At 26.3% G+C, this 14,174-nt stretch overlaps 2 protein-coding genes across 2 annotated transcripts; one reads left to right on the plus strand and one right to left on the minus strand.

Annotated features, from left to right (window-relative positions):
* The first annotated feature begins 9,527 nt into the window (after window positions 1–9,527).
* Window positions 9,528–10,324, plus strand: LOC119671776. Its single transcript, XM_038082551.1, has 2 exons — window positions 9,528–9,665; window positions 9,728–10,324. The coding sequence occupies exons 1-2, from the start codon at window positions 9,596–9,598 to the stop codon at window positions 10,276–10,278; spliced, it is 621 nt and encodes a 206-aa protein (XP_037938479.1). The 5' UTR covers window positions 9,528–9,595; the 3' UTR covers window positions 10,279–10,324.
* A 2,761-nt stretch (window positions 10,325–13,085) lies between these two features.
* Window positions 13,086–13,878, minus strand: LOC119671783. Its single transcript, XM_038082564.1, has 2 exons — window positions 13,793–13,878; window positions 13,086–13,727 (listed from the first exon to the last, which is right to left on the minus strand). The coding sequence occupies exons 1-2, from the start codon at window positions 13,832–13,834 to the stop codon at window positions 13,125–13,127; spliced, it is 645 nt and encodes a 214-aa protein (XP_037938492.1). The 5' UTR covers window positions 13,835–13,878; the 3' UTR covers window positions 13,086–13,124.
* Between the last annotated feature and the right edge of the window lie 296 nt (window positions 13,879–14,174).

The following is a 14,174-nucleotide window of genomic DNA, read 5'->3' on the forward strand; positions in this document are numbered from 1 at the left end:
AAATATATTGATCAACCGACTGTGACTACTTTTCACTTTTTATTCAAATATTATAAACATGTACACCTATTCATGTTGGTTTATTAATTTTTGTTCCATCTTCATCGGTATAAATTTGTATACTATTACTATACTATACTACCACTATACCAGGTTATAAACCCATTGTTGATATTGCATCATTTTATTGTACTTCTGATACAATAAGGAAGTCTGGATTTTGTATTAAGCAATGCGGATTATAAAAGTTCTAATAGTTTGTTATCGGATTTTTAATTTAGGCAATTTAATTTAAATGAGCAGCAATTAGATTTTCGTTGAGACTATTATATTATATATGGAACGAAAATCCGTAAACAAGCAATGAATTTCATCTGGACAGTCCATAAAATGGGTAATATTGGATCTATTGCATCATAAAAATCCCTTTACACATATTTTGTGAAGCAAAGAAATAGGTGCCTCCTATATTTACTCTTGTTCGAAAATAATTATAAAATATTTAAAAATACACTGCGAGATAAAAGTAGATTTTTAAGTATGCTGTTATCTACTATGAACTTTATTCGTTTAAATAAATTAATTTGATTAATTAAGTTTAAGTTTAATTAAAAAGTAATGACTTACTATAAATACAAATTTATGTTTCTTTAATAAAATTAATTTTTAACATGCCGTAAAAATAAATTATTTATTGATTTTAATTAATAAAATTAATTTGCTATTTTGAATATTACTAAATATCCACCATCAGAGGTTTTTTATATGTTTCCTAGGTTTATTTATATTCAAGTTATTTTGTAAACTATTATCTACTAGTAGTAGTCTCGTATCTACTAGACTAGAAGACTCGTATCTACTAGACTAGTAGACTCGTATCTACTAGACTAGTAGACTCGTATCTACTAGACTAGTAGACTCGTATCTACTAGACTAGTAGACTCGTATCTACTAGACTAGTAGACTCGTATCTACTAGACTAATAGACTCGTATCTACTAGACTAGTAGACTCGTATCTACTAGACTAGTAGACTCGTATCTACTAGACTAGTAGACTCGTATCTACTAGACTAGTAGACTAGTATCTACTAGACTAGTAGACTAGTATCTACTAGACTAGTAGACTCGTATCTACTAGACTAGTAGACTCGTATCTACTAGACTAGTAGACTAGTATCTACTAGACTAGTAGACTAGTATCTACTAGACTAGTATCTACTAGACTAGTAGACTAGTATCCTCTCAAATTTTAAATCGCGTTTATTATCGGACTGACCCAATGGCAAACTAGACATGTATTTAGTATGTCAAATAACACCAAATAATCCAACAATAATTTAACAAAAAGAACTAATCATGTCAATTTGTTACACATGTTTGCCAACAAATTCACTAGGTACGGTATGTAAGAATGAAAGCATATACTACAGCTATATATAATTGAATTAACTAAACAAGTTTGAGATCCTGACAATATTTTTTGTTTATAACTATAACACAGTAATTTTAATTTAAACCTTACTATTTAATAAATATTTTCCTTCATGAATATGAATTTGAAAGTAAATTTCAATAAAGTTACTAATTATATATTTATTATATTATGTTGTGTATTTTTAAATATATATATATATATATATATATATATATATATATATATTATGTATAATATATGTATTATGTTTTATAACTTATAAAAAAAATTAATGTGTACTCAAAATATTTGTTATGACATATATATATATATTAAACTGATGATATGTGACCCCTTCCCACAGCAATCTCATACTCTCATTGGTTCATTAAACTTTTATTAGTGCCTCGAATGAAAAAAAACCAATAAAACAATGCACTTTTGTAAGGAAACGAATAATTCAGGATGTCTTTTATTTAATTTTATTATTTTATTTATAATTATTTAATTACAATATTTTTTATTATTTTTACATTATTAAATACATAATTGTTTTTGTTATAACTAAATATAATTAATGATTACATGCTAAATTTTTGAAGTTCATGGTTGTGCCTTTCATTATTAATTTTTTCCAACGTCCGGGTTTAGTGTAAAAAATTTAATAAAAATTGTCTTAAAAATTTTTATAAAATTTTTTTAAACACTTAATCCAAGTTCAAAAATCCAATAATAGAAGGTATCTGAAATATTAAAGACAAAAAACGTTTTAAAATAAAAAAATGTTTAAATTATTTATAGATAAATATATTTCTAAAAATTAATTAATTAAAAATAATAAAAACTTTTGTTTATATTGCAATTTACCACTGTTCGATAAAAACCTCTCTATTGAAAGCATTAGCTTATATTAAGAATTATTTCTTTCATCAAAACGGATATATATATAATTATCAATTGTTGTTTATGTATATATATATATATTAATACTAAAATTTGTTACAAATTGGTACAAACATTACATCAGATTGTTAAGTTTTTAAAATATGGTTAAATAATAATAAATAATAATTTAATTAATTATACTAATTAACGAATAATAATATTGTTAATTAATTTTTATTTGTATTAAAAATATAACGACCTGAAGTCTGGCTAAAAATAATTTAAAATACCAAGTTAAAGGTTTCATAATTAATTTTTAAAAAAAAATAATTTTTAACATAAATAATACATTATTAAAAAATTAATACAATTATATTTTTCATTACGATCCTCATATTAATATATCAGAATGACAAATTAAGCCTACGTAATTAAAAAAAATCACTGCTAAATATGTCATAATAATTATTTTCCCTTATTCATATGCGTATTACAAAACCTATATGAATATTCATATATATAGTCAACAAACTTAAATCATCTATTGAATGTAAAAATTTTAAAAACATTAAAAAAATTGTACACAATTTATTCATTCAAGAATATAAATCAAAAATGTTTAACCTTTAAACAGAAAAAACAATTAAAATTGTGTTATGTATTCACATCAAGTATGAAATATACTTTTTTAAATAATTATAACTTTAATAAGCTAATATTCATTGATAATTCGTAAAAAATCTCACACGATTTTGTACTTCAATAAAGAACGTGGGTAAAATTTTAAAATTGTTGAAATAGTATAATTTTATAAAAAATTTAATATTAAAATTGTATGACAAAGCCATGACTTCCAAGAATGGATCACCTACCTGTCTACCTTTTTCCTGAACATGAAGTATGTAGTTATTATGTCATTGTTCTAGAATCATATTTCTATGAAAAAATATAAATACACAGTGGAACTCTCTTAAGCGGACACCGAATACAACACCAATGTTGAACGATGAATGGAACTATTCTTTTAATAGATCATACTTTATATGTGGAACAAAAATTGTGAGCTAACAACATTGCAAGATTTAGATAAAAACCCCTTTAGGAGGGTATTGAATTAATGGAGCTTTCAGTTTATTAATTCAAGTGCCAAGGAATCTGCAAAAAAACATAGATGTTGTTCAAACTAAAAACAGGATATTCTCCGAAGAAAACTATAATAATTCGAAAACGTGACACAAAGTCTATTTACGACCACGTTTAAGAGGAAGATCGGTTTATGACAGCATTCAATTAATACAACTTTCAGTTTATGGAAGCAAGTGCCAAGAAACTTACAAGAAAACATAGATATTGTTAACACTAAAAACATGATTTTCCGAAGAACCCTTATAATAACAACAAAACATGGCACTAAGTTCGCTGCGTCTTTTAGAATTACTGACAAAAAAATTGGATACGTCGGTATCTACAATTATAGGCAGTATGTCTTTACAAATTAACATAGTTGACAATTGCATATATGGCCCAACAAACATACATACACACCGATTCATACCACTATCATACAGTCAACAACTTTGACTTAGCTAAGTCAATGTCTATGAAATAACTTGTAGATCTAGTATATCTAAGAATATCCAGTATCATTCTGGAGGGTCTTATAAGCCAAACTAGAGCTGCGGAGGAGTTTTGAAAAAGCAAATAGAGATGGCCTATTCATCTTTGAGACTTTGAGAAAATCTAAAAGGAATATTGTTCGGTAGGTACTCTCAAATTTCTCGATCCCCTGGTACGCTGCCCTAGGTTTGAAGTATAAATAATCGAATTGAAAAATTCAAGTCGTCATTCTTATCCTTATTCCCATAAAAGAATTTAATTTGAACTGTTAACATCGACACTATATTCCACCAATAAGAAGAGAATGATATCCTGAGTGGAGCTTACTCAGAGAGAAGAGAAAAAAAAGAAAGAAAAGAACTATTTTGAATTAGTGTTGTTATACAAATTTAATTATTGAATACCTTATTATTAACTTCTAAATTATGAATTAATTTATATAGTATAATTAGAAAAATAATTATTAGAAAAACCACTACAGACATTACAAGTTATTTATAATTTCATAGTTATTTTTTTTAATATTTTTCAAATTTTTTATTAATATTAATGTGTGAATTACTTGGACCTATTAAAAAAATCGGTAGGACATATAGGATAAGTTGCAAAGGACGATTCTAAGAATGCCAAAACGAAATGTTTACCAGCAACTTACCGGGATACTGGAGAAGACCGCGAATGAGCAGAAGATAAATAGATAGAGTGAATAATAACTTATATATAATGGGGGTCAACGACCGTATTAAACATCTGCAAAAATGGAAGGCTTTCGTGTGACAGAATCAAGTTTTTCAAAGATTATGACATCAAGAGAAGAGAAAACTAAGTTTAATAAGAGAAATAGCGATAGACTTTACTGTCTTAAGAGTTTATTTAATTATGAAGAAACTAGGTTTAAACCTTTTTCATTAATACAAACTTACAGAAAATAGGTGCCTGCTACTAGGAAAAAAAATTCTCAAGAGTGGAAGGCGTTTATGTGACAGTATAAAATTTTTTAAAATTATAACACTAAATAAAAACAAAGCTAAGTGTGCCTATATGAAAGAGATACCTATAGAGTTTAATGTCTCAATAGTTTTTTATTTACGAGCAGCCTAGTTTTATACTTTTTTATTAATATTAACTTTCAGAGAATAGACATCAGCAACTAAGAAAAAATAACAAAAAAGGGAGAGGAGGCTATAGAATGCTATTGTGTGATAGCTGAACTCCTTCAAGAACTAGATGTTACTGCTATGAAGAACACGAATAATCTTAGTAGATGAAATATCGATATGATGTTATATTTAAAAAAATTTATGTAGTTGTGAATGGTATATTTTTAAACTTTTCATATCTGAATTTGTTAAATAACAGCAACTAATATTTAACCATTAAAATTATAATTAAACCGTCTAGTATTTTAGATTGCTCCATTTACCTCAAAAAATTATTTTGACATTTATCTAAGCAATTAAACTCAAGTTTACTAAAACAGATACTCGTATAAAAAAATTTCTTAACAATTCTTGTAAATTCTTTGAAAAAAAATGAAATAATTTAATACTAAAATATCATGGTTAATAAAATTATTGGTTAATGCAGTTCAGCTTCGTTAGTTTTTAATTGTTAAATCATAAATTTTACTAAAGTAAAATTTGGCAAGTAAAAAAATTAAAATTGGCTGAAACGTGAGCCAATTGCCTTTTATAGTAAGTGTGGCCCAAAACTAAATGACTAGACAATTAAGCATTCATAAACTCAGTTTATTATATATATATTATATATAATATTATATTGAAAACATTATATAAAAAAAATTATATTAATAATAAACAAAAGTAAGAATAAGAACTTTTTAAGCTTTATAAATAATATTAAGAAATCAGTATCTATACAAAACTTGTTATTTATCTCATACTTTATAGATACAATTCGTTACATTAATTCTAATAAAAATTTCTACAAACTTTATTACTCGTATTGAAATTGATTTAAACATATTCTCGTATATGTTTAACTAACAGTAACAAGTCAAATACTTCCGCATTCTCGTAAAGTAAAGAATAGGTATATAAAATATAGTATTTCCTAATTTATAATAAATTTATCTGACGTATTAATTTATACGTCAGTTCGATTAGTTTTATTTATAAGCAACACCCAAAACAGCATCACGTAAAAAATATACGAAAATAAATATAAATAATTTCGGTAAAAAATCTTCCGCATTTACCTAAAATATTATATGGAGCGACTGAGTTTTATTTGCTGAAGTATTGAATCTACGAGTATCTCAACAGTCGGACTCGATAGTTGAAGTCATTTGGAGTCGTTTCGACTGCGCTGCAAATGAGGTGTGCGTTCGCCTTTAGCAGCCGGTTAGGCAAATTAGGTACTGCAGTACGTCTACCTTGACCATCATCGAGGTCTCAATGAGCTCAATAAATTTCAGATAACTTTGACGCTTCTCATGTTTTTTCTTCATAAACAAATTTGTTGTGAATTAAATAATCATTATTTTATTTATTCAAATTTAAATAGTATTTTATTTATTTACATCTAAATAAAAAAAACATATTAATAAAATAAATAAATAAATTTTTATAATGGTTTTTATATATTTTTTAATCCGGCTACAGGTCCCTTTTTGTTAATAATTAAACGTTGATTTCATATAAATTTAATGACATCATTTAGAATATTAAGTGGTTTTTGCTATTTTTTTTTCAAAGGATATTTAATACGTACATATTCAATTTATATAGAAAAATATAGTAAGTATATATATAACTAACTTTAAGATAATAAAAAGAATTGTCTATTTTTATTTCTGAGATTATTAATTTGCACTATTAGAAACGCGAATCATGATTCTTTAACGTTTTTGTTTAATTAGCGTAAATATTTAATATCCAAGAATATTTTAGGATAATAAAAAATAATAAAAAAAAGCTTTATATATAACATAATTTTATTTTACTTTTTTAACGTTTATTTTTTCGTTATTCTAAATATTAAAATTTAATTACAGATTGTGGTTTTTTATGATTTACTTCTCCTCTATAAAAGTCAAGGTTATCTAACTTTTGTTAAATTTATTATATATTACATATTTATTTAGTAAGATTTAACTGAAGAAACCGAAAAAAGTTGATTGTGTTTTAAGAGAACTGGTTTGTTGTTTATAGAAATTAGAACGAAAGAATGGATGTTGGATGGAATTTAAAACCTATGAAGATACACATATGACCTCATGAAACTTATTTATTATAACTTCGTAATCACAAAATAATTTTCAAAATTTTAGTTATTAATAAATTTTAAAAATGCAACCCTGAAAGCGATAAGGGAAGGAAAAGGAATGTAACAAAGAATGTCAGAACAAACTATAGATATAAACTAATATAGCGGTACGCTACGAGGAGAAAGTTTAAAAAGTGTCTTAAGTGCATTAAATCAGTAATCGGACTTTAATTATAAAATTTTAATATATATTCATATTTTAGAATCTAATCTATATGCGAAAATAATAATATATAAAAAATTGGTAAGTCTAGACATAACTTTTCTATAAAAAGTTAAAATGTAAGTCACTATTTTTCCTCTCCAACAATAATTACAGGCATATGAGAAAATATATTTATTTTAGAATAAAAATGAAAAAATTAAACTATGGTTATATATTTCTGATAACTATCGACATAATAGCGGTACAAAATATCTTAAATATTTATAATAAATTATTTAGATTTTCCAGATTAACCTATAAATCGAATAAAATTTTAGAATCTTTTGACTATTTAGTAGACATACATATATACTTAACTACTGCTCTGCAAACTCATACTAGGGAGGTCTTTGCAAATATTGAGTTGGGCAAAAAGTATTCAGCGTTATTGTGTTCGTTCAAATTTAAAGTACAGTTTTAAAATGGGTCTGACAGTAGCGATTTTTTGACTTTTCTATTTAACAGCTTATAATTGATAAAATGTTATTGATTCATGTCAAAAGTTTGGCCAAACAGAGATAAGTGAAATTTTTAAGACGATTCTCTATTTTATAATAAAAATAACAAATTTAGTATATTTTTATAAATAATATGAAATATACTAAATATAAAATATAATGATATATTAATAGTGTTTTTTCTAAATCACATACAAGGAAAATTATTCGTAGACTCCCAGTCGCATGAACAGATGCAGTTCTTGAAGAAAAAACAGATAATAATTGGTAATCCTAAGAGCCATGTCATGTAGAGTGTCTCGGGCACGGCATGTCCCTAAGTAATCTATAAGTAATTTATAAAGAAGAAAATAGGATATATAGAACGAAGTTTTTGTGAATTTCGTTTAGGTTTATATAGTTGACTATGGGCTATTTAGTTGCACATATACGTATATTCAATAATTGGATGACGATTCTGATAGAATCGTTGAAATAGGATTTCCTCTACTTTGAAGTCAAATATCGAAATTCCCATATTCCTGCTATTCCTCTTATTTGTGCTTTGACAACACTTATCGAAAGTATAGTTTGTTTTTGGAGGTCCGCTAATTACTACGGTAAAAGAGCCATGTTATGTAGAATGTCTCGGGCGCGCCATGAGTAAAATTGTTGTTATTTTCAATGCAAATTATAAAATCGAAATTGAGAGAAAAAACAATATGATGATTCAAATTCTGGTATGAGAGTCGGCGTATTTGTGCCTCGGCACTAAGACAAAGCAGTGTTGTCTAGTAATAAATTTTAGAATTTAATCCTTTTAGAAGCAAATTGCACCAATCTCAGTACGTTTTGGAGAACGTACGTTTTGGCAGTAATTATCACACCTTCGGATTTTAAGGCGTGTAATTTTGTAAGTACTGTTAACAATTATTATAAGATAATAGGTATAATAATGAATTAACATTATATAGCCTCTATGACTTTCTTCATGTTGGTTATTTTTGGTAGAAAATTGTAAGTGAGCATATCTACATTTCCTTTTAAATTTAGGCACAAAAAGTAGCAAAAAGGATTAAAAATAAGAAATTGGCAATACTGATGTGACAGTCTACATAACATGCATTTTTGGCATAGCCTGAAAAAGCCAATTTTGACGTGCCCGAGTCGCTCTACATATAAGGACCCCAACTAATTAAACATTTAAACTATTTCTATTTTTCATATGTGAGTTAAAAATAATTAAAAATAATGACATATATATATATGCTCATTTCATTTATGAAAATGTGTAAGAAGGATGCATATACACATATTGTCATAATAATGAAATATATAGTATTTAGAATACAACGGTTATAGGACTTGGTATCACTTTCTACCAAATAAAATCAAAAAAATATGCAAATAGTGGTATATTTAACATGCCATTTCACACTTTGATCTCACATTGTGGGGTCTTTCATCTATTAACAGTCAAAGAAAGATGTACCAAAAATAAATTTATTTAAATAAAAATGAAATATAATTCTATAAGTTTATAAACATTTAATATTAATTATTATGTGATTGATAATCATTTTAGATTAATGATAACAGTCAATACTTCATAATTGAAGTTTAGAAATGAAATAAATAGCCATTATATTAACAATGTCAAAAAATATATTTGCAGTAACTTGCCAGAAAAAAAAATAATTTAACAAAATTAAAAAGAATTTAAGGAACAGAAATCCTCACTGATAATAATGACTTCTTATTATAAGAAACTATCATCGTTAGCTGGTACAAATGCGATTGGTATACATACGATCGAAGGTAAGTTACACATTTCACATACATATATTTCTAGCAACTAATAATAATATTCTATTTTACAGGTATTATCTTGGTTATTGAGAAAGGCGTTGATACTTTACTAGATATTCCATGCAATAGCCATGAAGTATGGGAAATCGATAAGCAGCTAATGTGCGTAGTAAGTGGCCCAAATAACCAAATTCCTGACATAAATAGATTTATCCATTTTATACGTGAAAAAACCGATTCTGTACTTGATTTGGTTAAATATATATCCGAGTATATAAAAATAAACACTCAACATTTGTCGATAATTATGGCTTCAAAAAATTCAACTGGTACATTGGGATTATGGCATATAAACAGAGGTGCCTCATTTAGACTTATTTGTTACACTGCAATTGGTCCTAAGGAAAAGGAAGCAAAGGCATATATGATGAAACACTACAAACTCAACTTGAACTTTAAGAATGGAATGAAATTAGCTTTTCGTACTATGATACACATAATTGGTTGGGAAAAATTCAAATCTTTTAATATTGATTTCGCACGAATTACAAACACTGGAAACGTTTATATAAATACTTACGCCGACAATGAACGCTATATACGTGAATTCATGGGTGCATAATCATAATAATGAATAGAGTTTACATCACTAAAATATATTAAAAGTATTATCAAATATAATACAGAATCAAATTTTTTAAATTTTTTATTACTTTTTATAATTTTAATATTGAAAAATTAAATTTATTTAATTAATTTGAATTGTTTTAAAAAACATCACTTTAACCATTAGTAGGATCTATTTAGACTGAGTGGAATATTGTAATACTATTGGAAGACTATCAGACAACTAACCATTAGTAGCATCTACTTAGACTGAGTGGAATATTGTAATACTATTGGAAAACTATCAGACAACTAATAGCGAATAAAATATTATGGTATGGTTCACAAACTCTCTACTTTTATATTGGAACATTAAACTTCAAACCAATTCGAGTCTCTAAGAAGCTTAATCATTTGTTCCGAATAAGCTCCACATTATATAGTTCACTTAAACCATTAAAAGATTTGAGTCCTAAATAACTGTGCCTGTTCTGCGTTTGCGAAGAATATGCACATAAAAATAATATTGCATTTCTAACAGCGGAAGAGTTTGTCAACCTTTGATTTATTCATATATGTATTTCTGCAGATCTCTGTAGGAATACAGAGATATTACCGAAACGCTTGAGGTGTTTAACGTTGTAAGAAAGTGGTGATTACACATATTGAAGTGAAAAGTAGATATTGTTATAAATCTAATGAAGGCAATCGGTTTTTTTAGTGATGAGATCAAGCATTGACTTACTAATATTGTGCTTACTAATAACAAATTATGCTCCGTGAAAGGCTTTCCAAAAAATCGTATCTAAACTACCAAAACTTTCAAACCCATTAATGTAAAATAAGCAGTTAAGTATTAAAATGAAATATATTTAATTGGTTATTAGATATTAAATATTAATATTTTTTGACTGTATTGTCGGGTGGAGTTGACGACCCTGGCGAATATTATAAATTTACTTAGATTTACTTTCTAATATGTTATTAACTTTAAATTATTTTTGCAAACTATTAATTTTTAATTAATTTTTAATTAATTACTAATTAATTGTTAATACTACCAACTTGCAACAAGTTTTTTAATTATTACCAGGATTAGGTCGTTTATTTAACAAATAAAATTATAATTTTTTTTAATTAAACACAAATTTTTTTTGATTTCAAATATTTTAAAATTTTTTAGATAAATTATTTCTGTTCACTTTATTTGTCATAATATAATTTTTAATAATTTTTATTTTTTAAATGCTATTTTTAGTATTTTTTTTGAAAATAATTTTGCAAATATTTTGTTGAAGTATTATAACTATTTTTTCTGGTTCTTTAAATATTATTATAACAAAAATATTTATTTTCTGAATCAAATCAATTTTGTAAATATTTTTTTTGTTTTTGTTTATAACAATAATATTTACCTTACACTTAACACCTTAACGCTAATATCTAAAAGAACGCAGAAATGTAAATGTAATTGTCGCAGTGTTAATTGCCCGACGCTTAATTAATTATAATTAATACTTTTATGCAAAATATAAAATAATTACACATCTAATTACATTGTAAATTTACCTTTGTGACTAATTCCTCATCGGGTTCCTCATTATTATTTTGCTCCAAAAATGGAAATGCGTTTTTGCTCAAAATTGAGTTAAATTTTGTCATATTTGCAATTTTATTTATCAATTTATATAAAAATACTCAAATAAATGAGAAATAATTTTAATTTTAATTACAGATTAAAATAATTTGAACAATTATGCCGTATATTGTCATTTTGCTTATCTTTAATCACAGCTGCAAATGTTTAAATTTTAATTAAGTTCAATATTTGTTAATTTAAAATAATTATTATCTTCATTAAATTACTGCCTTACAGTTGAATAATCGAATTTATATAAATCACGTAGTACTACTTTATATAAAATTAACTGAATTAATTATATAAAAGAATTTATGACCGTTTGCCATAAAGTTTAAGTCGCGACTGCGGGTTGCTGGCAAGATCAAGCGCTCAGTGTCAGAGTCAGAATCGTAAACTCTCTAAAACTGGCTTAGAGTTGCGTTCGTAAAATAGAATAAAAATAAAAACTCGAAATAAAATTATAATATTTTCGATCATTTTATTTAGTTTATTTACGTTATAAGTTGTTAAAAGCCAAGCTTAGTGGCTTGACATGTCTAAGTCTATGTTGTTAGTAATTGAGTTAGAAGCTTTTAACGCTTGAAGAAACTCGGAGTGTTCAGAATTAAATGAGTCAGTTTTTTATTTATACAACTCAGATTTAATAAGAATCTTTTAAAATGAGCTTTAAAGCATTAGAATGAATATTTTGTGATCACTTCGTTAATTAAAGCAAAAATAATAGGTAAATAATGACTGTCATTTTCGTAGAATATTTTTTATAGTTGCTGCTGAATATACAGTGTTAGATTTTAAAGACAATACAGAAAACATTCCATGAAATGTCTTACATTACAATGTTTATTGGACACTACTAACCCTAGTATGCTTAGAGAAGCACAAAGACAGAATATATTGAATATTCAGTTTTAGATGTTGAAGACAATAAGGTATGCTTAAAGCAGAAGAAAGACAGAATATACAGAATATTCAGTTTTAGATGTTGAAGACAATAAAAGTTTAATAAATTATTCAATACTACAATATTTATTAGACTCTACTAACCCTAGTATGCTTAAGAAAAAAGAAAAACAGATTTAGTGAATTGTAATAAGAATCAAAAGAAGAATTAAAGAAGAATCAACTTTTCGAATATAACTGCTCCATGATTAATGGAAAAAAATTATTTATAGTACAAAAAATTCGCTATCAAATTAATTTATTATGACAAATCAAACAGATTAAGCAGTCATTTTAACAATACAACTGTCAATACTGGTGTGTACATTATTCAAATCCTCGACGGCCTTATCGGAAGCAACATGGGTGCAGGAGTCAGCATCTGTGAATACAGCTGGTACACGCACGTTTTTGCTGTCATTAATGACTTTCATGGATTTGCGTGCATTCTTCATGTATAAGCCACCCTTAACTGACAACTTAACATAGCAGGAGTTTTTAAGTACTGGATTTTTGTAGTTTCTGCATTTTTGGTAAGTTCTTGCAACGTCTATGCCATCGAAAATAATTTGTTGAGTAGCAGCATTAACGTCAATCATTATTTCAGCAGAAGTTTTAGCAGCGACAATACCGCATACATTCATTTCATCATGCATGGTGTTGACAACAGCCTCAACTACTTCATTCTCAGCAGCTACACAGGTATCACTCTCTTCACGACGGGACTCAATACTATCAACGGCTTCCTCAACTTGATGCAAAGGATCTACAACAATGTTCTCATATTGATGTTCCAATGCAACTCCAGTTTGTACAGCTGAATTCTTAGCATCATTGATCATATCATTTACGAGACCTTCATAGTTCACAACTGCACCATTGACCTATGTATAGAAAAATCTATTAGAAACTTAAACCGATAGATATTTTGATTTCTTTTAATATTTACAGTTAAAAGGCAAACAGCCAAAATTGCAAGTGCGAATTTCATTTTTTCTTGGTGAGAATAAGATTTTTCTTTATTTGCTAATTTATTAGCACTACTCTAATTTTTTGACAAATCATGACTTTTATACTAAAATATAGGTTTTAACTTATCGAAGAGTAGTTATCTACAAATCTGATAAGATTTAACACGCTTCTAATCGTACATCGGATAATAATTTTCGGCAAAACCAAAATTTTGCAAGAAAGCATTTTTTATGACTTTTATTGAAATGATTTTTATGATTTATGATTCTTTTTCAATTTTTTATTCGTAAATAACTAAAATTAGTGCACAAATATTTTTAAATAACGTCTTAAACCTTCAAAGTATCTAAAAGAAAAAA

Source organism: Teleopsis dalmanni, chromosome 1 (assembly GCF_002237135.1).
Source record: "Teleopsis dalmanni isolate 2A chromosome 1, ASM223713v2, whole genome shotgun sequence".
Classification (NCBI taxonomy): Eukaryota; Metazoa; Arthropoda; class Insecta; order Diptera; family Diopsidae; genus Teleopsis; species Teleopsis dalmanni.

Excerpts from the sequence above, each read along its gene's own strand:
- LOC119671776 (XM_038082551.1), top strand. The coding sequence starts at position 9,596 with ATGACTTCTTATTATAAGAAACTATCATCGTTAGCTGGTACAAATGCG. Across the intron at positions 9,666-9,727 it reads TGGTATACATACGATCGAAG|GTATTATCTTGGTTATTGAG; the intron begins GTAAGTTACACA and ends TCTATTTTACAG.
- LOC119671783 (XM_038082564.1), bottom strand. The coding sequence starts at position 13,834 with ATGAAATTCGCACTTGCAATTTTGGCTGTTTGCCTTTTAACT. Across the intron at positions 13,728-13,792 it reads TGGCTGTTTGCCTTTTAACT|GTCAATGGTGCAGTTGTGAA; the intron begins GTAAATATTAAA and ends TTCTATACATAG.